The sequence below is a fragment of the Nyctereutes procyonoides genome, unplaced genomic scaffold (assembly GCF_905146905.1).
Source record: "Nyctereutes procyonoides isolate TBG_1078 unplaced genomic scaffold, NYPRO_anot_genome, whole genome shotgun sequence".
In the NCBI taxonomy this organism is placed as follows: Eukaryota; Metazoa; Chordata; class Mammalia; order Carnivora; family Canidae; genus Nyctereutes; species Nyctereutes procyonoides.
The window spans coordinates 67,008,045-67,035,135 of record NW_026575146.1 but is presented as its reverse complement, the minus strand read 5'-3'; the positions used below and the strand labels follow the sequence as shown (position 1 = coordinate 67,035,135).

Genomic DNA, 27,091 nt, shown 5'->3' with positions numbered 1-27,091 from the left:
TAAAAAGAAAGTAGGCAAAAGATTACAAGCACACATTTTACCAAAGATACACACAGAGCAAATAAATGACAAATGCTGGGGCACCTGGATGGCTCGGGTTGAGCATCTGCCTTTGGCTCATGTCATGATCCTGGGGTCCTGGGATCAAGTCCCACATCAGGCTCCCTGTGCGGGAGCCCGCTTCTCCCTCTGCCTCTCTCTCTCTCTGTCCCTCATGAATAAAATCTTTAAACAAATAAAAAATGAAAAATACTCAATATCACGAACACTTTGGGAAATGGAATTAAAGTCAAAGTGACTAACCATACACTTATTTCAAAGATGTCATGGAACTTGAATTTTCAAGTGCTACTAGTGGGAAAAAGAATAACCATGATAGATCAGTTTCCCATTTCTTAAAAATGTGAACATTCACCTACATTCTAACAGTTTCAGTTACTACAACAAGAGAAATAAAACATCCACATAAAGAACTGAATATAAATATGCATAGCAGCTTTATTTGTAAATACTGCAAACCTAGAAATAACCTGTATATCCAGAAGCATGGGTAGTCATTATTCATAGATTAGAATGCTACTCAGCAATAAAAATAAGCTCATTGTTGAATCTCAATAAGCGTGCAGAATGAAGCAAAACAGTACAGAAAAGAAAAAAAAACCAACAACCATATACTTAATAATGCCTTATAGAAAATACAAAACTAACCTAATGTAAAGGAAAGAAAATTGATGATTGCCTGGAAGGATGGAGACGACAAAGTTATATGAGCACAAAGTAAATGTGGGTAACAGATAAATTGATTTTCGCAATGTAGTTTCATGACTTTATACATGTCAAAACTTACCAAATTGTTAACATTAGGTAAGTACGCTTTGTTGCATGTCAATTACACAAATTATACCTTAACAGAGCTTTAAAAAGTATTCCAAAATACAAGCCCAGATGTCCCTCTTTCAAAAGCTTAGAAAATTAGGTTGGCAACCCTATATGGACACTACCGTCTCTTTTCTCATGCCCTGGAAGGAGCATTCTTGCCTCAGTGGCAGCAAACACTGGCAACCATGAAGACTGCTGCCACCTAAATCTACAGGGATACTGGCGGGGTCACAACAGGGTCAGCCCTCTTTCTATGCTTGTTTTCCTGCCTCTAGAGAAATGACCTAGAGGTAAAACAGCCCAAAGAGGCTATGAGAATCCACAAAAGCTTTAGAATATTTACTTTGTCAATAACCCCAGCTGTGGGAATACAGAGGTACTGAGAATTTCTGTACACATTGGTCTTACAAGTCATAGTACTGAAACCAACTTTCAGGTAAGGCACATTTCATCTAATTTACTGTAGTCTCCTCTATGCCATATTAACCCATGTTTCTATCCCACTGACCCTTAACCTTACAGCAAATGACACTAGCCTCTGAAATTTTCTACGTCATGACACATGGTTACTTTGCAGGATCTACGAGAATTAGTCCTCTCAGTAGTGGTGGGAATGATGTGATATATATTATGATCAAGAGAATAAAATGTATGTTGTTCACAGAAGCATGGTAGGGGTGGGAGGGGTTGTCACAACAAAGGCCTCCTTATCCAGGTGATCTCCAACCTTTCCTCAAATCATGGCACCAGATTGCCAATTAGGAACACGAAGTTCTGTAGTCTTTCTTTCCAAGCATTGGGCACCAATATAAATTAGACCAATATTGGACAACTGCTATTTTCTGCCATCATACCATCCCTACTAAAGCAGAGAAAGTATAAGAAGCCCCATAAAAATCTGTTCATGCCTACATGCTGACAGATCACAATTCTGCTTCCAGATCACCACAGTGAACACAACCACCAAAATTAAAGGGGCAGAAACAAAGACCTTTACCTAAAGAACATAATCCAAACCAATGTGCAGCAAGTAGATCCCATGCTGGTGAATTAGAACCTGGAATTTCTTCGTAAGCATAATGTGAGAAGAGTCTCCCTGAAGAAAAGTCCTTCTTAGCAGGTGAGGATGAGTCCTGTGGACCATAACTGGGTTAGGTCTACTCCCTAGAGTCAGAGAGAAAGGAAATGAGGATCTCTCTAAAGGCTCAGGCTATTCATAATTTCTTCAAGCAGATGGGAGAACCTAAGAGATTAGCTTCTCTGAGTACTCTGGCATGGTGACTGATCTACACTGCACAGATCTGTCAGGTAGTAGAGCTGAATGGCCTTAGTCACAGAAGCTGGCAGTGACATAAATCTGGGAACAGTGCTGGGCAGGTTACACAGTAAAGGGCATCCCCATAAGTCTTGCATTTTCCCGAAACTTACAAGGAATCTCGCAAAGTGTTCATTCAGATAAAAGAGGTTTAAATTCTGGCATACGTCTTTCAAAAAGTCTCCTCTAGTGTTGTTACACTGAGCAAAGAAGTAAAACATTCCTCACATTTAATGGTTTTCTCCAGCGTGCACTCTCCTGTGTCTAAGGAGGTTAGACTTTCGACTAAAAGATTTCCCACATTCACTGCATCCATAAGGTCTTTCTCCAGTGTGGACTCTCTCGTGCTGAATGAGGTCAGATTTGTGGGTAAAGGGCTTCCTACATTCATTGCACTCAAAAGGCCTTTCACCAGTGTGACCTCTCTGGTGTTGAAGGAGGCTAGAACTTTGGCTAAAGGTTTTCCCACATTCACTACACCCATAAGGCCTTTCACCAGTGTGAACTCTCTGGTGTTGAATAAGGCTAGCACTTTGGCTAAAGGATTTCCCACATTCCCCACACTCATATGGCTTTTCTCCAGAATGAACTCTCAGGTGTTGAATAAGACCAGAGCGTTGCCTAAAAGATTTCTCACATTCACTGCACTCATAAGGTCTTGTGCCAGTATGAATCCTCTGGTGTTGAATGAGGTCAGATTTTCGGGTAAACGATTTTCCACATTCACTGCACTCATAAGGTCTTTCTCCAGTGTGAACTCTCTGATGTTGAATAAGGATACATTTTCGGCTAAAGGATTTCCCACAAACACTGCACCCATAAGGCCTTTCTCCAGTATGAACACTCCGGTGTTGAATGAGGTTAGAGAACTGTCTGAAGGACTTCCCACATTCACTGCACTCATAAGGCTTTTCTCCACTATGAATTCTCTGATGTTGAATGAGTTCAGATTTGCAACTAAAAGATTTCCCACAATCACTACACTTGTAAGGCATTTCTCCACTGTGAACTCTCCCATGTCGAATTAGGTTGAAAATTTGTCTAAAGGATTTCCCACATTCACTGCAATTATATGGCCTTTCTCCAGTGTGAACTCTTTGGTGTCGGAAAAGGCTAGAACTTTGTCTAAAGGATTTTCCACATTCACACTCATAAGGCCTTTCTCTAGTGTGAACTCTACGGTGTTCGATGAGGTTGGATTTGTAGCTAAAAGATGTCCCACATTCACCACGCCCATAATGCATTCCTCTAATGTGTAGTCTCTGATGGTGAATCAGTTTAGATTTGTGGATAAAGACTTTTCCACATTCACTGCATTCATAAGTTCTTTCTCCAGTGTGAATTCTCCGGTGTTTTATGAAACTGAAGTTATGGGTAAGTAATTGTCCATATTCTCTGCATCCATAAGGCTTTGTACCACTGTGAATTCTCCAGTCTTTAAGAAGGCCAGAGATTTGGCTAAAGAATTTCTCACATTCGCCACACTCATATGGTCTTTGTCCACTGTGAATTTGTTGGTGCTGCACAAGTCTGCAGTTGCAGCTGAAGGCTTTCCCACATTTGCCACACTCATAAAGCCCTTCTCCAGAACAGACACTCTGGTGTCCATCAAGTGCATCGCTGTGGCTGGCAGCTTTTTCATATTCACCCCCATTGTAGTGACTTTTTCCACTGTGAAAGGCCTGCCCACTCTGGTTGCCACTGTGTGGCTCCTTGCTGTGGGGACTGGTCTGGAGCTGAATATGTCCTGAGGTAGCTGGGAAGTCCTCACCAATCTTCCTACATGTGAAAGACTGCCCTGATACATCGAAGTTGCAGCTTGTCACCCATGAGGCCCGGTGCACATCCCTTTCCCAGGGCTTCTCCCCACTGTCATGCCTCTGTTGCTGGTGAAGGTCTGCATGGAAAGAGAAGCATCTCACACATGTGCCACTCCAACTAGTTTTTGCCAAGGGTAAATTGTTTGGTGCTCAGCATGGTGTAAAATATCTTTAAAGCTGGCATAAACATCTCACAGGGGTGGATCTCTGCATGGACAGACCTGCTGGAGAAGCCCTGACCTGGGACTCTCCTACAGATAAAGTTTGCTCAGAAGGGGCCTCCCCATCTTCCATCTCATGCCAACAGCCTGAAAGCAGAGACATGCTGAAGAAATGCATACTGGCTTCGGTAGGAAGGGGAAGCTCATTACAAAGGTGTGTCTGACATAACAAGTTGTGTCATCTGATTGTTCTGAGAACAAGGCAGCTGGGGGCAGGTTGAGGTAGGTGTTGCTTGGTGGTATTGAGCCTCTGAAGAGACCATAATAGAAAAGACCTCAACAGACAAGACACAAGCTAAGGGTGTACCACATAGAAGGCAGGCTCCTGCCTCCTTACTCCTCCTTCAGTAGGCCCTTATCTGCTGGTGACATGGGCAGGCTATGTGAAAGGTTGGTTGTGGCCTGTCCCGATAAAATTCAAATAGACCTGCGTAGCTGGTTCAAGGACTACATAAGGGTATGTGCACACTTTATGATACCACATGCAGGTCAATATTGGAGAATATCATAAATGGAGCAGTGCAGAACTGATGGCATGTGAAGACCACAAAGGTGGAAAGAGCCAGAAGTTAGAGATGAAATGACAAATCAGCAAAGAGTTAAGTTGTAGAAGAAAAAGTAGAAACAATATGTGGCTAGTGGTACATGTACCAGAACACTATTGAACATATGGGAAATTCCTGGTATGATTTGAACACAGGCCTGATGTCACTGCCTCCCCCAGCTGCCACTAACCAGGGCCAGACCTCCTCTGAGACATTCTTGCCACATCCATCCCGTAAAACAATGTGCACAGTGTTTTCTGTGCACTCACCACTGTGTAACTCCTCAGAACCCGAATGATGTCTTAAAGAAAGATGCACAGTAAGTGGACACCACTGGCCCCTTGCAACTTGTCATGCAATAATATTCAGGAAAGAAAATATAAAATATAATAGAAGGAGGGTCTTACAAGAACAGCCCGTGGCTCATGTGAGTAATGACCATGACCTGACACAGGCAGGAAGGAGGTGAAACTGGAAGCCATGGATTTGGACACAGCCTGCCAGGGAGAGAGCAAGCAAGGTGGGATCCATCAAGTTAACTTTAAGACTCCTGACTCCCAGAACGTCCCCTGCACTTTTTGAGGTAACGGATGCTTGGGGAGTCCATTGCTCAGGGTACTATATGCAGCTTAGCACTGATCCTGCAGCATATGTAACTAGAAAGTAGTAGAAATTAGCAGAGCTCATGATCCAGCTGTGGGCAAGAAAGAGCAGATTTTGGGGAACAAAGGAAAGGCAGGACATGAGGAGCAATGTGACTATCTTACCCAGCGATGCTACAAGTGCAAAGTTCTCCAGCATCACATCACAGTACAGGAGTCTCTGAGTTTCATCAAGGAGCCCCCATTCCTCCTGCGAGAAGTCAATGGCCACGTCCTCAAAGTTCATACCCTGCCATAATGTGGACAGTTCATGATCAACATCTCTCCTAGAAGTCCAAGTTAATTACACACCCCCCACCCTCCACATCCATCCTCAGCTCAGTCTACTCCACACCTCAGAGGAAATACCAGGCCTGGATGTCCTTGAAGCTACTCTCTCCTCATATTCCTACTGATACTGTGTCTTCCCCCAACAATCGGCAAATGGGCAGATAGAGGATCCCTGAACTGTGGGCCTGACATGGTAGCCACACTGCCTCTTGTCAGTGTCACAAACACAGGTTAGGGAGAAAAACTAGCTATAAGGAGGGTGTGCATGACTTGACTCTAGTTTTATGGGGCAATATCGCCAAGGTCCAGGATCATCCCTCCAAGAAACAAAAAATATGACATGATCCTTCATCCTTATAACTTCAATTCCAAGGCCCTGTGGTCACGTGTTTACACTCTCTCTCTTTGCCATGCTTCTCACAACTGCACTCCCACAGCTACAGTCCCCTCCTACCCTACATCAGAGTCATCTCCTTGGTCTCTCTACGGGTTACTCATCATACACGGCCCAGAAAATGCCTGGCAGTTTCAAACAGGATCAAATACTAATCCAGACTGATGGTTCCCACCAACAGACATAGCCTTGAGTGCTACTATGAAGGCCTCCCTCCCTGTGCCTTGCTTCAACCTCACTACCAAGAATGAAATCAGATTTCAGGTACCCACGGCTCTCCTCCACCTGTGTGCCTCCAGTCATAGCTGTCTTCTCTCCATGTAACCCTCATTCAACACTCAAGGCACAAAGTAGGGCCTTGTACCCTACCCCCAATTAGTCCCATAAATGACCACTTGTGCTCCTAAGCCAACCCACCAGCCTAACCTGAACACTTAGGCCCAAGTGTGGGACACAATGAAATCCTGGTGAATCTGTTGAACAGTTAATAAGCACCAGCCCTCCATCTCAGCATTATCTTGTTTGAATTACTCCTATGCCACCACATCCATCTGATGTCCACTCATCCCCTGGAGCCTCTGGCCACATACCAAAACATACACTCTCCCTTCTGCCCTCTATGATCACTTCTCTTCCTGATCCATGTTGTGATATCCACATCCCATAAGCAGGGAGCCAAACAAGAAACCTAGTCCTCAGGCCCACCCTCTTCTTCCTGGGCTACTTTTACCATATCCTGACAAGGATTCCCCATATTAAGTGACCTACAGCTCCTCCCCAGTCCACACACTCTCCACTACCTTTTGGAGAAGTCTACATTATGAACTCCTTCTCCTCAGAGTTCCAGAGACCCACAAACTGTTCTCTGAAACATCTCCTTAATGGACTAAAAAGAAATCTTGTGGGATCCCTGGGTGGCGCAGCGGTTTGGCGCCTGCCTTTGGCCCGGGGCGCGATCCTGGAGACCCGGGATCGAATCCCACGTTGGGCTCCTGGTGCATGGAGCCTGCTTCTCCCTCTGCCTATGTCTCTGCCTCTCTCTCTGTGACTATCATAAATAAATTTTAAAAAATTAAAAAAAAAAAAGATATCTTGTATCTCCAATGAAAATTATGCTATGAACTTCCCTGTCTTAATTAATGGAGCTTCCATCCTTCCAACTACTAAAGCCAAACTTCAAGTCATCTCTGACTCCCACCTCTCTTTTTCTCTCCCTAAAAGTTAGAAAACCCAGGAAGCCACACCTAAAACACTACTGCAGAATCCAGCCACTTCTCCATGGCCACCACTCTGCTGCAGCTACCATCACACTCACCCAGTCTCTTGCTATAGCCTCTTCCCTTCTCTTCCCACCACCAACTTCACACCAATATACTCTTCGCCGTGCTGCAGCCCCAGGGAGCCTGATGAGACCTCAGTCAGATCACCTGCCTTTACTCCTCCAAATCTCTCATAATACCAATCACCAGGGTGTCCAGACCTGACTCCTGCCCCACTCCTCCCAGTTCCCATGAAAAAGAAAAGACACCTGCTGGTCCCTGAACCCTCCAAGCCTTTGCACATTCTGGTACGTATGCCTGGGACCACCTTCCACATCTCATGAGCGAAGTACCTAGCCCAGCTCAGATCTGGTAACCTCAAGAGGACTGTTTTACTTCTAGGCTTCAGCACTTCTCAGCACTCTGGACAGTGAGATGATCTTCACAGGGCTCAAGTTTCCTGTGCCTATTATTATTGTGCCCAAGACTGCCTATCCGAGAAACCACCAAGGAGCCGACACCTATGCAAGTGCAGGAGGATTTATTTGCAAGCTGGAGCTTGGGTCCAAGTATACCTGACATAGCGGAACAGGGACTTGGACCCCTAGGTTAAGAGACGTAGCAGTTTTATAGGGGCCAGTGGCCAATGAAATTGTAATACACACAGAAAGTTGCACGGATGTGTCGGTCCACACGCAGGTGGCCAACTGATTTACAGCTTACCCTATAGTGACCGTTTGAACTAGCCTATCATCTGGTCAGAATTGGCGCGCAGGTTTGGCGGGCAAAAGGCGGGGTTTACATTCTTTGGCCGCTAGGGATTCCGCATTCCTAAATGAGCTGGTTTCCGTAGGGGTGTGCTCACTGGCTTGACTAGGGTGGGGTAGTGCCTTAAGCAATAAGGTCAGGTGGGGGTTACACATGAGATGGCGGTTGTAGCACAAAATGGAATTAGTCCTGCTCTGCTTGTCCAGGGGAAGGGAATTTTTGTTAAATTTCTTGGGTCCCACAATTATCACCGCCCTTCCCGTCTGTTCCTTCTGTGAAAAGCTTCAGGAAACGTGTTAGAACCCGATTTCAGACACTTTACCTCTTTTGTTCCCAACTCTCCTTGGCCCCCAGCGTCCTCAGAAAGATGGTAAAACTTCAAAGGCACAACTTGGCCTCACACACTCTGTTGCCTGTAAACACAACTGTCTGGGTTTCCCCAGTGCTCCCGGCTCGGTCGATCTCCAAGTCTTCTGCACGAACCTCACACCTCCCCTGCGGCCTGCTCCCGCACGCCAGCGCACCGGCACTCACATACAGGGCCTCCGCCAACGGCGCCTCCCTGTCCCGGACCCCGGGGCCTGGGCCACAGGGATGCGAGCTGACCTCCCGCGCTCGAGCCTTGAGGGTCTGGGTGGGGGGAGGGCTGGGAGGGCCCGGTGGACGAGCGTATATCGCGCCGGGGCCCTGGGTACTGCCGCCGCCATCAGAATCGTGGGGCGGAGTGGGGTTTTGCGGCAAGGAAATCTCGATCCCAGCCTGCTGCGAGTTACCCTGGGCTGCGCGGTCTCCAAGCCTTAGAGCAGCCTCTTTGTAGTGAGGAGAACGCTTTTAGTGTCTTACCGGCCGCCAACCTGGGGCTCCGAAGTCTCAGAGGGAACGGATTCCAGAGAAGCCAAAATGACCGCCACGAGGAGGACGCCGGAAGTTCTACCCTGACCTGGTGCGTCTGCACGTAAATGCTCGTACTGGGCTTTCATTGCGTCAACTCCGCCACCATTAGGCAAATTGACGTCTGGGTAATGTAGTTTCCTTAGCAGCACAGGTGGTTAGAGTGTCCTAGTCCTTGACCTCTGCGAATCAAGGTTTCGTGGTATCTCGAGTGTCTGAGAAATAAGAGGCCATCTGGCCTTCCGGGAAAGAAGCTGTTTACCTATTTTTTAAAGGGCAGTTTGCGGATATTTGGAGTGTTGTCGGCAACTGATCACTTGTTAGAGACATTTCAGACTCCTTGAAGCTCAGAATTCTCCCAGGCTAAAAATATTTAAATTATTCTCAAACGCTACAAATTTAAATGCACACAGTCTCTTTCAGACTCAAAATGCATCCACTCTTAGCTAGAATGTAATAGACATTTTCTTGCTATTGGAATTCATGTAGACACAGGAGTTAGTCGATTTTGTAACTCTGTCTTTGCTCATGGCCATGACTTGGAAGAAACAGTGATGTTCAGCCGCTCTGAAGGAGGAGGAGAAGGAATTCTCTCTGCATCTGGTTCCCAAAGAGAACATCTTTCCTGCCTGTATATTCAGTGATTGTGTCCAAATCACAAAGCAATGCTATTTATTCATTTAATATTTCTTCATATCTTAAGATATATCCAAGTCCTTTAGATATCTGACATCTATCTCAAATGTAGAGCAACTTATTAAATTCTGTTGTTATGTGATAGCAGCTACAGCATTCTCATGCAGAGTGTGTGTGCAAAAGAGGCATCTGAACACCATTGTCTTGTCTCCTTGCTGAGGAGGGCTTATCATTGGTTCAAGTGTTTGCTGGGACTGTTGTGCATGAGGAATTGATGATATAGCAGGGAAAAAAGTGAAATGCAAATTGAAGAGGGCTATTAATGATTATGGAGTTATTCAAAGATAGTGGCAGAAATACTCTGGGGAAATATCAGTGGAGGGTGAAAAAACTAAGACCGCCGATAATTTTTATGAGGACACATTTAAGTCTGAGAAGAAATAAGAATTAAGCTGGAGCACCTGGATAACTCAGTAGAACATGTGGCTCTTGGTTTCAGGTTGTGAGTTTGGGCCCCATGTTAGACCTAGAGTTTACTTTAAAAAAAAAAAAGTTAAGCTGAATCCAAACTTGGCATTGTCTTTTTAAATCAGTTAATCAGTTTTATCCTAGGGGATTTGTAGTCTTTCTCATCATAGTTTTAACATCTAGATTCATAATAACTAGTGTTATATAACTTTTCTAGGCCTAATGACCATTAAAAGTGTTCTTTAATGAAGATTTTGCTCAAATATGTTGCATATTTTATTTTTTCTTTTTTCATTGATATCTTTGATACACAGTCCTTCAGTTAAATATTCACAAATTTATTTCAACCATTCTGTGTTGCAATTCTTAATAAGCATTTTTTAGTTATTCAGTGTTTTTAGGGTTGTCTTTTCTTTTACTAGCAATTCTTCAATACTCCAATGTCTTAGTTAATAATCCTTTTATTAAATTTTCCCAATCCAATTTAATGTGGAGGTTCTTCCTCCTGATTGAATCCTCCTAACTAATAACGAATTACTTCTGGCAATAGTCCTAGTGGATAAACCCATATGGACGGGATTTGGGGATTCGTTTGGCCAAACCCTTGGGCTTGAATGAAGTGCTGAAGTGCTGAACCCATGCATGACCCATGGTATGCAGTGACATCATAATGAATCCATTACCTAGAGTCAATTATGATGAAATGGCAACTGCAGCACATGCTTTGAGAGCAAGGGGATGATGTGATGAGTATTAAGGCAGTGATGGTGACTATAAGGAGTTTGGTCTGGGAAGGATTTGAATTCATGTTATTGATAACAAAGTGAAAATCGTAAGTTCACTGAGGTCCCCATGTGAGAAAAAGAGTTTCTATGATAGTCCTAAAAGAAACTGATTTCTGTAGCTGCAGGATTCCAATTGCTGAAAATCAAAACATTAAATTTATAACTTGCTGGATTACAATGACTGTAGAATATAGTCTTACAATGTTTCTCATGTGAAAGTTAGGGCATTGGTCGATAAAGTGGGATTCTGAATGTTGGAATGGGGACATCTGGTTGGATGCAAAGAAACTGACAATCTGGAATCCAAGTTAACCTGAGTCTCCCCTGATGTGGATAAAGGGGAACCCTCTTACATTGTTGGTGGGAATGCAAGCTGGTGCAGCCACTCTGGAAAACAGCATGGAGTTTGCTCAAAAAGTTGAAAATAGGGACACCTGGGTGACTCGATGGTTAAGTGCCTGCCTTCGGCTCAGAGTGTGATCCTGGGGTTCTGGGATCGAGTCCCACATTGGGCTCCCCACAGGGAGCCTGCTTCTCCCTCTGCCTGTGTCTCTACCTCTCTGTGTCTCTCATGAATAAATACATAAAATCTTTTTTAAAAATTGAAAATAGAGCTACCCTATAACCTAGCAATTGCACTACTAGGGATTTACCCCAAAGATACAAATTTAGTGATCTTAAGGGACACTTGCACCTCCAATGTTTATAGCAGGAATGTCCACAACAGCCAAACTATGGAAAGAGGAAAGAGCCCAGATGTCCATTGATAGATGAATGAATAAAGAAGATGTGGTGGTATGTATATGGAGTACTACTCAGCCATCAAAAAAAAAAAGAGGGGATCCCTGGGTGGCTCAGCAGTTTAGTGCCTGCCTTCGGCCCAGGGCATGATCCTGGAGTCCCGGGATCGAGTCCCGCATTGGGCTCCCTGCATGGAGCCTGATTCCCCCTCTGCCTGTGTCTTCCCCTCTCTCTCTCTGTGTCTCTCATGAATAAATACAATCTTAAATTTTATTTGCAAATTGCCATTTGCAATGACATGGATGGAACTAGAGGGTATTATGCTAAGGGAAATAAGTCAATCAGAGAAAGGCAATTATATGATTTCACTCATGTGGAATTTAAGAAACAAAAGAGGATCATAGGGGAAGAGAAGGAAAATTAAAACAATGAAATCAGAGAGGGAACCAAACCAAAAGAAATTTTAAAAAACATTTTATTTATTGGGACACCTAGGTAGCTCAGCGATTGGGCACCTGCCTTCAGCTCAGGTCATGATCCCAGGATCCGGGATTGAGTCCTACATTGGGCTTCCTGTGAGGAGCCTGCTTCTCCCTCTGCCTGTGTCTTTACCCCTCTCTCTCAGTCTATGTCTCTCAAATAAATAAATATTTTTAAAAATAAAATAAAATGAGAATGAGAGAGAGCACAAGAAGGGGGAGCAGGAGGCAGAGGGAGAGAAAGAAGCAGGCTCCCCACAGAGCAGGGAGCCCCATGTGGGCCTCAATCTCAGGACCCTCAGGTCATGACCTGAGCCAAAGGTAGATGCTTAACTGGCTGAGCCACCCAGGCACCCCCCATAAGGCTCTTAATCATAGGAAACAAACTGAGGATTGCTGGAGGGGAGGAGGTTGGGGGGATGGGGCAACTGGGTGATGGACATTAAGGAGGGCATGTGATGTAATGAGCACTGGGTTTTATGTAAGACTGATGAATCACTGACCTCTACCTCTGAAACTAATAATACATTATATATTAGTTGAATTAAGGGGCGCCTGGTTAGCTCAGTGGTTGAGCATCTGCCTTTGGCTCAGGTCATAATCCCAGGGTCCTGGGATTGAGTCCCACATTGGGCTCCCCACAGGAAGCCTGCTTCTCCCTCTCCCTATGTCTCTGCCTCTCTCTCTGTTCTCTTATGAATAAATAAGATTTAAAAAAAAGAAAGGAAGGGAAGGAAGGAAGGAAGGAAGGAAGGAAGGAAGGAAGGAAGGAAGGAAGGAAGGAAGGAAGGAAAGAACAAAGAAACCTGGAGAGCAAGTATGGATATGGGTCCCAAGACTGTTTGACCAAGGAGGGTGGACTATATGAATAGAGAGGACCAAATTCATTGACATGGTGCAGTTACTAGAGATTCTGGATTTAGAGTGCTACCTCTTGCAGCTGGAGGTGACTTTTAACAGCCTACTAGTTCAGTTGATGGGCTTTGGATTCAATGGTGGCCTATGGTTAATGAGGCTGAAATGCTGAAGTTGATCTGGTGTGATATAAAAACAGAATTGAAAGGCTTGAGAATAGGAATGTTGGCTGTATTTATCATGTGGAAAGATGTACATCTACATCTGTATTAACCATGTTCTTTTTATTTTCTGTGTTTTAGAATGTTGACATCTTGAGGGCTCTACACACTTGGAAGAGACTGCCCTCCTATGCAAGCTAATTCCTAGAGATATTAAACAATTTGTCTAAGATCATGCCTTTCGTATGCAAACCACCCAATTCAAACTTTAGCCCCAACCACTTCCTTTATGTAACTCTCAAACATCACGCCACTGTTTTCCTTGCCCTAAATCAATGCAGGGCCAGGCAACAATTAGGGACCACTCCTGTGCCCCAAAGCCTGCCAGAATTTTTCAAATTAGCCGACCCTAAGTGATTTACCCTATCCTGCCTTGCCTTTCTCTTGGAAACAGTAGGAAAGTCTAGTGCCCATGTTCTGTCCTCACTCCTTTGTGCCTTCTGACTAACGCTGTTGCTTTCCTATGTGGCCATGTGTGGCATGGCATATTCCTGCTCTTGGGAATTATAATAACTTCTTACAGAGGCAAACCTGTCCATGTCACTATCCCATCACCTCTCTAAATTAAAACCCTGTGGGTATAATTAAAACAATTGGTGTAGGGAGAGTGGTGACTGACTGTTCCACAGAGGGGCATGCCATTTGATTGGTCTTGACTTACTAATTTGATTCATTTAACAGTTTACCTACAATGCCTGGGAAGGCATGGCTGGCTGGCTAATGACTCACTTGCACTTTGGCTCCCATTTCTTTTTTTCATCGTATTACTCTTAAATTTTATTAATGCTTTTGTTTGTGCATAATTTAGAACAAAATATATGCTTTAAAAAGTCTTTTTTTTTTAAAGAAAAATCTTGAGATTTTTCAAAAGATTTTGAGAGAGAGCATGAGCAGGGGAGGGGCAAAGGGAGAGGGAGAAGCAGACTCCCCACTGAGCAGGGAGCCCCATGTGGAGCTTGATCCATGACTTGAGCCTACAGCAGATGTTTGACTGAGCCACCCAGGTGCCCCTTTATCTTTTAAAATATTTTTTAAAATTTATGTATTTGAGAGTGTGAGTGGGGGGAGGAGGAGAGGGAAAGGGACAAGTAGGCTCTGCATTCCCTGACATGAGGCTCTATCTCATGACCCTGAGATCCTGACCTAAGCCAAAATCAAGAGTTAGATGCTTAACTGACTGAGCAACCCAGATGCCCCTACTGGCATTATTGATAAATAAATGCAGCTAAATCTAGGGCAGCAAATGTCATCCTTTCAGATACACACCAGAAGCATATACTAACATGCCAGAGTTTGGCAGCCATTTCTTTATGCTGTGCCTGTATACACTGCCATGGTATTCCAACATAAATTGTAAGAGACATGTATCTTTCTGGCTATCTTCATTTAGTCTTGGGTGCTGTAATCTTCTGGGAAATATAATTGGAGCCGATGGGTGCTATTTGATATGCTACTCCAGCATGCTAGGAGGGAGTGACTAAGATAATTGGTTATCATACAAGGTAAAGGCTGAGGAGTGAGGCCAGATTTCCCTCAAGACTGTGTTGGAAGTAAGTAGACCTAACAACACTGAAGTTAGCGTGGTCCATCCAGTTTTCTCCTGACTCTTGTAAGCAAGATCATACATTGATCTGTCTTTATAGAGGATGTCCCTGGTTTATTGGACCAGAGTTTTATCAGAGAGCTAAAGGAGCCCAGGGCAACATTTCTCTTCACAGAAATCACAGTACCCAAAAAGCTTAAATGTTGCTTCCAAGGCAGATCTCTTCGTTGTTGCTTGCCCTGTTGCTGTCATACTTCATGTAATGTATAAAGGATCATTCATCCTTGAAGACTTATGGCTCAATGCTTAATGAAAAAGAGAGGAAGAAACATTTTGTTACTGTTCTAAGATACCTGAGGTTTCTCAATTTATATGAGATTACAAATCTCTGGGCCAATGTGCTGGGACACTCCTATGTGCCACCATGTATCAACATACTAGGAGTCTTTTCCTCAAAAAACCAGGATCCCACCTCCATTGTTCTCCTGTCTCCAGTCCCTCTGAGGTTGATGGAGACATCATAGAAAGGGAGGCCACTGCTCACAATAAAAGCCACTCATGGTGATCAGGAGTTTCACAGGTAAACATTCAAAGAAAGGACAAAGAAGGAAAAAAAATCAATTGGATACATACCAGAGACCAAAAGAAAAAAAAAAAGAAAAGAAAAAAGGAAAATTTTACCATCTTAGAGACATAAGTCTTTCTAAGAAATTTAGGAAAGGGATGCCTGGGTGGCTCAGTCTTTTAAATGTCTGAGTCTCGATTTCAGTTCAGGTCATAATCTCAGGGTTATGAGATTGAGCCCCCCATGAGTTGAGCTCTACACTAGGCATGGAGCCTGTTTAAGAGTATCTCTATCCCTTGCCCTACCTCATGCATGCTCATGCTCTCTCTCAAAAAAAAAAAAATAAATTTTATTTATTTATTCATTAGAGACACACAGAGAGAGGCAGAGACATAGCAGAGGGAGAAGTAGGCTCCCTGCGGGGAGCCCGATGCAGGACTCGATCCCAGAACCCCAGGTTCACAAACTGAGCCAAAGGCCGATGCTCAACCACTAAGCCACCCAGGCATCCGAAAAATAAAAGATTTAAGATAAAAGAAGGGTAAGGGGAAGAGAGAACTGACTGCATGTCCCAGGGAAAGTTTGCTGCCTAGAGGCACAGGCCCCTCCCCCTTATCTCTTATCAGCTACAGACAGAAAAGTACTAACCACAGCTACAGGTGGCTAAAAGTCTCAAACGGGGCACCTGGGTGGTTGGGTTCAGCTGGTGAAGCGTCTGGCTTTGGCTCAGGTCATGATCCTGGGTTCCTGGGGTCAAGCCAGAAGTCAGTTTCCTGCTCAATGGGAGCCTGCTTCTTCTTCTGCTACTCCCCCTGCTTGTGCTCGCTCTCTCTCTCAAATAAATAAAATCTTTGGGCAGCCCAGGTGGCTCAGCAGTTTAGCGCCACCTTCAGCCCAGGGCCTGATCCTGGAGACCCAGGATAGAGGACTCAGGATCGAGTCCCACATCAGTCTCCCTGCATGGAGCCTGCTTCTCCCTCTGCCTGTGTCTCTGCTGTGTGCTCCTTCTCTCTGTCTTTCATTAATAAATAAATAAAATCTTAAAAAAAAAGTCTCAAACAGGAAAAAAATCTAGATATAGGAGGAGAAAATGAAAGGTACTTAAATATGTATATACTTTTTTTAAAAAAAGATTTTATTTATTTATTCATGAGAGACAGAGAGAGGCAGAGACATAGGCAGAGGGAGAAGCAGGCTCCATGCAGGGAACCCGATGTGGGACTTGATCCCGGGATCACGACCTGAGCCGAAGGCAGACGTTCAACCGCTGAGCCACCCAGGCATCCCAAATATGTATATACCTATATGTATATTTATATATAAAATATATATACCTATATATGCTTATATATACAATTTTAACATAGATATAGTTAGTTGTATATATGTATATATAATATATACTAAAAACAAAAGTACATAATTTGAAATGTACAATTTATATACTAGAACTTTATATAATAAATTATGTATATTATATGCATTGCAAATATGTAACATTTTTATACTAAAAATATTATATAACAAAATGATGAGGGCACTGCTTAAGTTATCTTAGAACTGGTGTTGTATAGACACAAACACCAAAGATAACTTAAGCATTTGCAAAAATACACTGACAAAACATCATGGATTTAATACTAGGGCCCAAATTATAGTTAATTTAATATTAACTGGAGATCTCACTAAATTTAAATATTGTATGCCTTATCTATAATCTTAAAAAAGGTAATATAAAAGAGAATAATAGGTATGTCTCACTTTATATAGCCTTCTCTAAATTCCACCCCCCCCCCGCCAAAATATCCCATATTGGGCATAGATACCTTCACACAATGAGTAATAAAATCTTCAGCAATTATAAATTGGCTTGATAAGATAGGACCCCATGAAACCACTTCAAGGATTAAATTTTATGATATAAAACAATTTTTCGGGATCCCTGGGTGGTGCAGCGGTTTGGCGCCTGCCTTTGGCCCAGGGCGCGATCCTGGAGACCCGGGATCGAATCCCACATCGGGCTCCCGGTGCATGAAGCCTGCTTCTCCCTCTGCCTATGTCTCTGCCTCTCTCTCTTTCTCTCTCTGTGACTATCATAAATAAATAAAAATTTAAAAAATTTTTTTTAAAAAAACAATTTTTCCCATTCTTAATCTTGGAAAACATAATGGGCACATATTGATGGACTACTACAACCTCAATGCTATGATTCCACTAAGGGCCACACTCAATGTCCAACAGTATTAAAATTACTGACTCTATTACAGAAATAACAAGGAAGTATTCTATTCTTAAAGCTCTGGTTGATATTGGTCTGTTCAGTGCCTAATTCAGCAGCCTCTCAAATTGCTATCTGTCTTCACTTCCAAAGGGACAAAATATGCTTTTTCCAGACTACCTATAGGGTACCTTGAAAGCTTCACCATAACACATACTCTTTGCAGACAATGTCTAAACTGCATTTACTTCTTCCAGCAGTATTGATTATATTGATGACAACCTTCTTCAAGGAGTTTTACCTGACACACTATGGACATTCAGGTCCAACGTCTTTGAGTCCTTTTTGGGTTCTGGTGGCAACATACTCATCACCTATAAATAGTCCTTAATTTCATTGATAATGCTACTTACAGATCAGCTCCCCTTAAAGGGGGGGGGGTCCCTTCAACAAAAACCTCTAAAATCTGACTAAATTAAAATCAATATGCACTCCCAGTAGTTCCCTCAGAGAGTCCATCACTATAGAGGCACTGGTAATCCCTTTTCATGCCTCCTTGAGTCTCTGGAACACTCAGAGCGGACAGTTGTCCAAAGGCTTCTGATACAAAAAACTGCCCCTCTGCATCATGTACCATGAACCATTGTTTTATTTTATTTTTATTTATTTTTATTTTTTTAATTTTTTAAAGATTTTATTCATTAGTGACAGAGAGAGAGAGAGAGAGAGAGAGAGAGAGAGAGAAGCAGAGACACAGGCAGAGGAAGAAGCAGGCTCTATGCAGGGAGCCCGATGTGGGCCTCGATCCGGGGTCTCGAGGATCATGCCCCAGGCTGAAGGCGGCGCTAAACCGCTGAGCCACCCGGGCTGCCCTTATTTTTATTTTTTAAAAGATTTTATTTATTTATTCATGAGAGACACAGAACAAGAGACATAGGCAGAGGGAGGAGCAGGCTCCCTGCAGGGAGCCCAACAATGCAAGACTTGATCCTAGGCCCCAGGATCACGACCTGGGCCAAATGCAGATGCTCAACCACTGGCCGCCCAGGCATCTCTACCACGCACCTTTAAAGGATAAATGACTGGCTACTACTGGGCTCTCCTGGATGTAAAGAGACCCCACATAGAACCCAAACCTGCAACTCTCCCAACCTAGCTGCCCATAATGCTTTGGATCATGAAAATAGCACCCCCACAAGCTTGGAAGAGCTACCAAGTTCTCCTTAAGATGGGATGAAACTAAACCTAAGCCCTCAGGTGTCCACCTGCAGAGGGGGAGATGTTCTATGTTCTCAGTCCCATGCCAGATGCCATGTTACTGGAGAAGGTCACCTCTTTCCCAAACACATCAGCTATCTGGGGAGCCCCTTTGGATTAAATGAGCCAAGAGTAATGAGAGTTTGTATGAAAGGCATTGCCAGCCATCATATGCGATGGAGCTCAGTGAAATGTTGCTGCTTTCCACTCCTAAGCTAGGATGTTCCAGACTAAGAATGGGATGGACAAGAAAACAAACTTGGCCAAACTTCAGGCAGTCATCTAATTGGACCACATACCTTGGTAACAAATGATCCTACCTTACATCTATCATAAACTATTGGGACATTACCTAAAAATTGCCCATATCAGGGTAAAGAACTTTGGGACCTTCTTGCCTCACAGACACTCACAATATAAATAAAAACCACATCACAAGGCCTTTCAAGGACACTACTTATTCCCTTCGGAATTACTGATATGATGGTTAGTAACTAATGCAAGAGATTTTTTAAAAACTGGGTTGAATGGCCATCTTCCAGGAATAGGTCTCCCCCACAAAAAAGTTACAAACTCAACGGATACTTCAGCAGTTTCAGCCAAGTCGGAATAACCTAAGGGTAAGGAAAAGAAAGGAGGTCTACAAAGAGGATAAAGAGGGACAGCTTTGAAAAGGAAACATCAAGGATGAAGTTTTAAGCTTTTCATAAAGTACCTAGTGCCAGGGTTCCTAAGTGGCCTCTGCAATACTGTTTATACACAGGACAAAAAGGAATTACAATTCTGGTTAGCCAATAGCCCTCTTTCTATTTTGCATGAATAGGCTACCTCGTGCAATGTAGACTCTAAGTTGCCTACCTGAAAGATTATTTAGGTAAGGTATCTTCTTAGGTAGATCCATCAGTTGTTAGAATGTCAGCTTGGTGTTTTCAGCTATGTGAAATACAGATTAGAAATGAGAGGCTTAATTCTCCCTGTTGATTCTCCCCTCTCTTCTGTCACAGCATTTTGCTTAGAGAATTTATGAGTACCCCCCCATCCCTTTGAAGACTACACATCTTTTGCCACTAGGACTCCCTTACTCCTCCATTCATGACCTATATTTTTTAATTCCAAAAAGTACTGTCATACAAATAAATTTCCTTTTCCTCTATAAAAAATCAATAAAATAACACATATGGCTACTCCGGTTACAAACATAAAGTTAGGAAAAAACAAACAAACAAACATAAAGTTAGGATAAACTGTGTGTGACAAACGTGCTGTCAAGTGACCTTACTTGAGGACAGGTTCTATTTATCTTAAAAATACATATGTAATGGGTTCTGTTTGTATAACAGGGTGAGATTTTTTCTGTCTTTGCAATGTCTTTGCTGATTTCTTGTGCACATCACAGTCCAACTTAATACTTACTCAATGTGATACAAGAAGAAATATATTTGGTCTTGGTCCCATGTGTCCTGTTCCTGGCACATAACTCCTACAACCCTTGTTAACTCCTGGAATATAGGAGTATCTTGTGTATTTCATAAGGAGCCCCCTTTTGAGCACCTGAATTTACGCTAATGAGGTATATTGGCGGGGGGACCCTAATCAGGATGGGGAATGGTCATCAGACACACCAGGATTAGAGGGCTGGAACTTGAATCCCCTCCGCTGATCCCCTTGGGAAAGTGCTGGAGCTGGAAATTAAAGCTCTATAAAAACTCTTGAACAATTGAGGAGCCTCTATATTTGTAAACATGCCTGGAGGGTGGCACATCAAGGCTCCATGAGGACAGAAGCTCCTGCACTGGAGACCCTTTTGTACCTCACCCTATGAACTTCTTCATCTGCCGGTAAACATACTTCCCAGAGTCCTGTGAGCCACCCCAGCAAGACAGTCAAGTAAGAGGAGGGGTCAGGGGAGCCTCTGATTTATAGCAGGTCAGTAAGAAGCAGATTACTCCTAACAGGACATATTCTACTCTTCGTAATGGCATTTTCAAATATATTCCCAAAACCGAAAAGACTATTAGAAAGTTGTTATTCTGTCATTATTTATCATTCTATGGTTGCTCTTTCATCTACCCTATGCACTTAGTGATTTCTTTATGATACCAGACATTGTCATTCACGCCTAACCCCTTCAGAATATGTTTCTAAAGGGCAGCCTGGGTGGCTCAGCAGTTTAGCGCCGCCTTCAGCCAGCGTGTGATCCTGGAGACCCTGGATCCAGTCCTGTGTTGGGCTCCCTGCGTGGAGCCTGCTACTTCCTCTGCCTGTGCAAAGATACCAGAGAACTGGAACTCTCATACACTGCAAGTGGGAATACAAAAGGAATAATCATTTTCCATGACAATTTGGTATTCTTTAAGAGGTCATACATTCATTCACCTACACTGGGATTCCAGTATGGACAAGAGAAAGGAACAATACCAATAGGAACAGTGGTATCCAAATCCAATAGCAGTTTTTTTTTTTCTCTTTTCTTTTTTTTAAGAAGGGTTTTTAGGGATTTGGGGGATGGTTGCAATTTTATTTATTTACTCAGAAAGCCCCAGCAGGGCAGAGGTGGGCAGTCGCCAGGAAGGGAGGGTGGGGCAGAGGGAAAGGGAGAGAGAGAATCTTAAGCAGGCTCCACACCCACAGCAGAGCTCAACACAGGGTTCACTGGGCTTGAGCTCACAACCCTGAGATCGTGACCTGAGCCGAAATCAAAAGTCAGAATGCTTAACCAACGAGGCACCCAGGCGCCCCTTCTGCCGCAGTTTTACCTACAGCCATCCAAACTGGAAGCAATTAAAATATCCATAAACACATGAATACATAAATAGTGCACTGTCGATAAAACATACTTCTCAAAGAGACAAAGAATGGACTGCTCATATAAGCATCATAGGTGAATTTTAAAATGAGTATGTCACATGAGGGGACCCAAGGAAAAGGAGGACGAAACGCTTTAAGACTTCAATCATAGAAATTCTAGAAAATGCAAACTTATCTAGTATAATGAAAAGCAACTCAATGCCTGCCTCCAGGAGAGATTATTAAAGGTCACAAAGTAAATGTGGGGGTGATGAAAAGGCTTATTAATCATGATTGATGGCTTCATGGGTTTATGTGAATGTCAAAATATCAAATTGCAACAATTTAATGATGGACACTGAATGCCATTTACACCTTATTATAACTTAAGAAAAGTATATGATTCAAGTTGTCTGGATTCCATACGCTTTAGAACAAGTTTGCCACCATAGTGACTCCACCGTCTGTCTCCTCATCAGAAGGAACTTGCCTCAGTGGTAGCAAAAATAGGTGAGCAGTGAAGGTGTTTCCAGTTCATTAAACAGGGATACTGGCTGAGTCACAAAGACCTCATTGCTGCACTAAGAGATCTCTCCTGTCTCTGTCCTGTTTTGCTGCCACGCACAGTAATGGCCTTTGGACAGCCCAGAGGCACCAAGGAATCCACAAAACCTTTAGAGTATTTTTTCTGACAGGTCCTCAGCTACACAGGATAGATCCTTCTGGAGGTCCTGAGAATTTCTGAACCTACCCATCCTTCATAGTCCTGGTGCCTAAACATTGTGCATGCTCTTCTCAAAGAGGCACATTCCAACCACTTTCTTGGTCTCCTGCACTATTAATCCAGTGTTTCTGGGACCATGATCATTCCCCTGGCATTACACTCTCAAAACTAGTGATGTTACCCTTCAGAATTCAGGATACCAAGACCCGTGGCTCTGCTGCTGGGCCTGGGGAATAGATTTCCTTCACCAGCGCTGAGCACCATGCCATCCATACCCCCGTGAACAAGAGAACAGGATCACGTTGCTCAGAAGCACTGAAGGTTGTCAAATAACCAACAATTGCCTCCTCTTTGGGTTGAAATGCCAACCCCACAAAACATCCTGGCATCCAACTATAAGTTAGGACCACAGAGCCCTGTAGTCTTTCCTTAAAGGCTCTGAGCAGCCAAAGGCTTTGAACAGCTATCTTCTGCCATCATACAGTCCCTTCTGAGGTACACAACTCTGTTCATCCCTTCATGCTAGCAAATAGTTGCTCTCAACACACACACACAGTGAACAGACTCCCCAAGATTAATGGTGGCTTAGGGGGGCCCGGGTGGCTCAGCAGTTTAGCACCGCCTTCAGCCCAGGGTGTGATCCTGGAGACCTGGGATTGAGTCCCACGTCAGGCTCCCTGCATGGAGCCTGCTGCTCTCTCTGCCTGTGTCTCTGCCTGTGTCTCTGCCTCTCTCTCTCTCTCTCTCTCTCTGTCTCTCATGAATAAATAAATAAAATCTTAAAGAAAAAAAAAGTAAAGACACTTACCAAAAAAAAAAAAAAAACAAGCAAAGATTAATGGTGGCTTAATACGATCTTTACTGTCACAAAGCACGAGCGATGGGAGGCAGACTGTTCCTGGGTTGGTGACTTGGGAGACTGGGGGATTGCATCATCAGAGAGTTTCACAAGGACCACAATGTCCCCGAATAATGTAGTCCACCTTTTCAAATCACCAATAATCCTCTAGGACAAAACTGGGTGAGATCCATGCCTTCTCTTCAGGGAGGAAAAATAGGAAAGGAGTCAGTGCTCAGGCAACTCGTTAGTCACCCAGCAATTGCCCTGACAATGGGGATGGCCCTGGGCAGGTTGGAAAAGTACGATGCAGCTGCCGCACACCTGAGATTTATACAGATGTTTGAATGCGTGAGCTTCAACACAGGCAAATGGCACCCTCACAAGGGACCTCTTCCAGTGTTGTTACATTCCACTTATAAATACCTGCACATTTAAGGTAGTTCTCCCATCTGCAATTTGTGATATCCTCTGAGGTGAGTCCTTCGGGTGAAGGCTCTCCCAGAGTCACTGCATTCAGAAGGCCTTTCACTACTACGAGTTCTCTGGAGTGCAATGAGGCTAGCCTCTGGTTGGCCACTTCCCACAATTTCCACCACATTCGCAGGCTTTCATTTAAGGAGATAACGTGGTGTTGTAAGAGCTTGGACTTCTAGGTAAATATTAGCCTACGTTCAAATACTCACAAAGCCTTTTTCAATGTGAAAATTTGAATGGTCACTGAAATGGAAGACACGTCAAACGTTTCCCAAAGTCACTGTACTCCTAAAGCCTTTATCCAGTGTGCACTTTTCCGTGCTTAATGAGGCTAGAACTATGGCTAAAGGATTTGCCACATTCGTGGCACCTGTAAGGTCTTTCTCCAGTGTGAATTCTCCTGTGTTTAATGAGGCTGGAGTTTTGAGTGAAGGATTTTCCACATTCACTGCACTCATAAGGTCTCGATCCAGTGTGTACTCTCTGGTGTTTGAGAAGACTGGAACTGTAAGTAAAGAATTTCCCACACTCGCTGCACTCATAAGGCCTTTCTCCCGTGTGAACTCTCCGATGTTGAAGCAGCGCAGAGCTTTGGCTAAAAGATTTCTCACATTCGCTGCACTTATAAGGCCTTTCTCCACTGTGAACTCTACGGTGTTCAATGAGGCTGGAGTTTTGAGTGAAGGATTTTCCACATTCGCTGCACTCATAGGGCCTTGATCCTGAGTGAACCCTCTGGTGTTTAATGAGACTGGAGTGGTAGGTAAAGAATTTCCCACATTCACTGCACTCATAAGGCCTTTCTCCAGTGTGAACACTGCGGTGTTGAAGGAGTGCAGAGCTTTCACTGAAGGATTTCCCACATTCACTACACTCATAGGGCCGTTCTCCAGTGTGAATTCTCCGATGTTTAATGAGGTTGGACTTGTTGCTAAATAATTTCCCACATTCATCACACTCGTGAGGCCTTGCTCCAGTGTGAACTCTCCGGTGCTGAATGAGGCTAGAGCTCTGCCTGAAGGACTTCCCACATTCCCCACACTCGTAAGGCTTTTCCCCAGTGTGCACTCTCCAGTGGTCACTGAGGCTGTAGCTTTTGCTAAAAGATTTACCACATTCACTGCACATGAAGCATCTTTCTCTAGGGAGGTCTCTCTGGGGATGAACAAGTGCATGTGTGCAAGTGAAGTCCTGCGTGCCTTTTCCCCAGTTGTGTTGTGCTTTCCTTCCATGAGAGGATGCCCCGTACTCGGTTCTCCTGCATGACTTCTCCCTGGTGTGTGTGGCCTGATGCTGGAGCAGTCTTGAGGTGGCCAAGCTGTCCCTCACAACCTCCCCACAGGAAAAAGGTTTCCCTGATACACAGAATTCATTGTCCTTCACAAAAGAGGCTCTGCCCATGCTGCTTCTGAAGCATTTCTCTCCAGTGTGCTGCTTCTGGTGCTGAAGGTTTGCACCAAAATACCACTGTTTCTCACAGGCCCCAATCTGGTAGTGATTCTGTCCACAAAGTGTTGCCTGGTGCTCGGTGGAGAGCAAAATGTCTCTCAGGTCCTGGCCACACACCTCACGAGGATGGACCTCTTGGGGGGACACAACTGCCTTCAAAATCCTGACCTGTGACACTCCTTGCACAGACACTCTCTGCTCTGGGGCCTCCTCCTCATCTGCTCCAAGCCTACAACCTGAAAGCAAGAAATGCTGGTGAAGTGCATGCTGCCTTTGGTGGGAGGGGGCAGCTCCTATACGAGCTACAAATGTGTGTCTAACAAACCCAGGAACCAGTGAATGGGATTGTTTGCAGGACTGGGGAGATGGTTCAGGTTGGGAGGATGGGGCTGCTTAGCAGTGGCAGGCTACAAAGAGCACAGAATGGGAGAGGCCTCATGAGGTGAAGGATGCAAGCATGTGGTGTGACACAGAGGAGAGAGATTGGTCTGCAATTCATTCCTCTGCAAACAACTTTCCAAAGAAACGTATCTCCTACTGACACACCTATTCCATGCAGAAGGGTGTGTCAAGACCCAAGGAAATAGGACTGGAACCTGGCAGGCGGTGTTCAAGGACTGCTTAAGAACACAGGCACACCTCTTGACATACAGCAGCCAATGTGCAAAGTACTGTTGGTGGAGTAGCAGGAAAAACAAGTGAGAGATGGATCCCAGAAATGTGAGGTTCACCTCAGGCCAGAAGCAAGAGTAGAAGTGACAAGTAACAGACTTGACAAGTCGGCAAAGTGCCAAGAAAGGGGAAGAAAAGATAGAAATGAAATGTGGACTCTGGCATCAAAATACTAGTCAAACAGAATGGGCTTCTGGTATGATCTGAACACACAGCATCTCCCCCAGGTACCACTGCAGGCCTGGCTTCCTCTGAGCCATCATGTTGTATGTGGGTCAATGTACCCACTGTGAACCACCACAGGTTCTCCAATCCAACCCCACGCCCATAATCAGCAAGTACATGGCAACTTTATGATACAAGTGCTAAGGAAAAGACAGGACAGATGAGCAGCCATCAGTATCCCAGAACAACGCAGCACACGACAGCCCATGGCAAAGAGAACTAAACAGTCCCCAGAGAAGTCTGGACAGAGTCTCACGAGAACAGCCCATGCTCCATAGAAGTAGTAACTTTGTCAGAGACAGCAAGTCCTGACATAGGCAGGCACGAGGAAGCCTCAGCTAGAGAAAAGCAGCAGACCTGGAGCATGCAGATATCCTGCATCTAGACAAAGTCACCCAGTCAGGGAGAGGGCAAGAAAGCTGATATCCATTAGGTTCACTGCAAGACTCCTGACCCCGATTCCTTCCCTGAAAGGCAGCAGGAAAGCTAGTGTTGGGGCGGCTGCTCAAGGAAGGAAGGCAGTTCACTGACCTCAGCCTTAGCAACTACAGCACCTACCCCTAGAACGGGGGAAGGAAGCAATGCTCATGGCCCCTATGCAAAGACAGACTGCTCCTGGGGACAAAGGGAAGGGCAGAGACTAGCTCAGGGCACAGGGGTGGGGTTGAGGGTCTTACCCAAGGAGGTTATAAGTGCCAAGTTCTCCAGCATCACATCCTGGTACAGACATCTCTGAGCCTCATCAAGGAGACCCCATTCCTCCCAGGAGAAGTACACGGCCACGTCTTCAAAGGTCACCCTGCCCTGGCATGATGGGGACAGATGAAACCACAAAAAGCCCCTCTCCCAAGAACCCATTTCCCTTTTCCCACCCACATCTACCCTATGCCCATCCTCCCCCTGATCTCCCCATCTGACAGAAGAAACCAGGCCCCAGTGCCTGGGTGCCATGGCGCCACTGTCTCCTCATGGGCCCACTGATCACAGGGCCCGCCGACACAACAAGAGGCAGGTGGACAAGTACACATCTAAGTTGCAGACCTGGCACAGAAGGATCCTCCCGGCCACCCAGGCTATTCCGCTGAATACCAGGGCCCTGGCATCACCAGGCATACTCCCTCTCCAAG

The 27,091-nt window shown here is 44.5% G+C and overlaps 1 protein-coding gene across 2 annotated transcripts in view; it reads right to left on the bottom strand.

Moving 5' to 3' along the window:
- Window positions 1-480: 480 nt before the first annotated feature.
- The window catches only part of LOC129500887 (zinc finger protein 154-like), a 29,480-nt gene continuing 2,869 nt past the window's right edge, over window positions 481-27,091 (bottom strand). Inside the window, exons 2-3 of one of the 2 annotated variants that reach the window (XM_055311777.1) lie at window positions 5,548-5,671; window positions 481-4,091 (exon numbers count right to left, since the gene is read on the bottom strand). In XM_055311777.1, the coding sequence (XP_055167752.1) occupies window positions 2,425-4,091; window positions 5,548-5,671 (1,791 nt within the window). In that variant the 3' untranslated portion in view covers window positions 481-2,424. Of the gene's footprint in view, window positions 4,092-5,547; window positions 5,672-19,926; window positions 25,304-26,641; window positions 26,769-27,091 lie in introns of those variants that run through there. The other variant, XM_055311778.1, reaches the window with a different exon arrangement.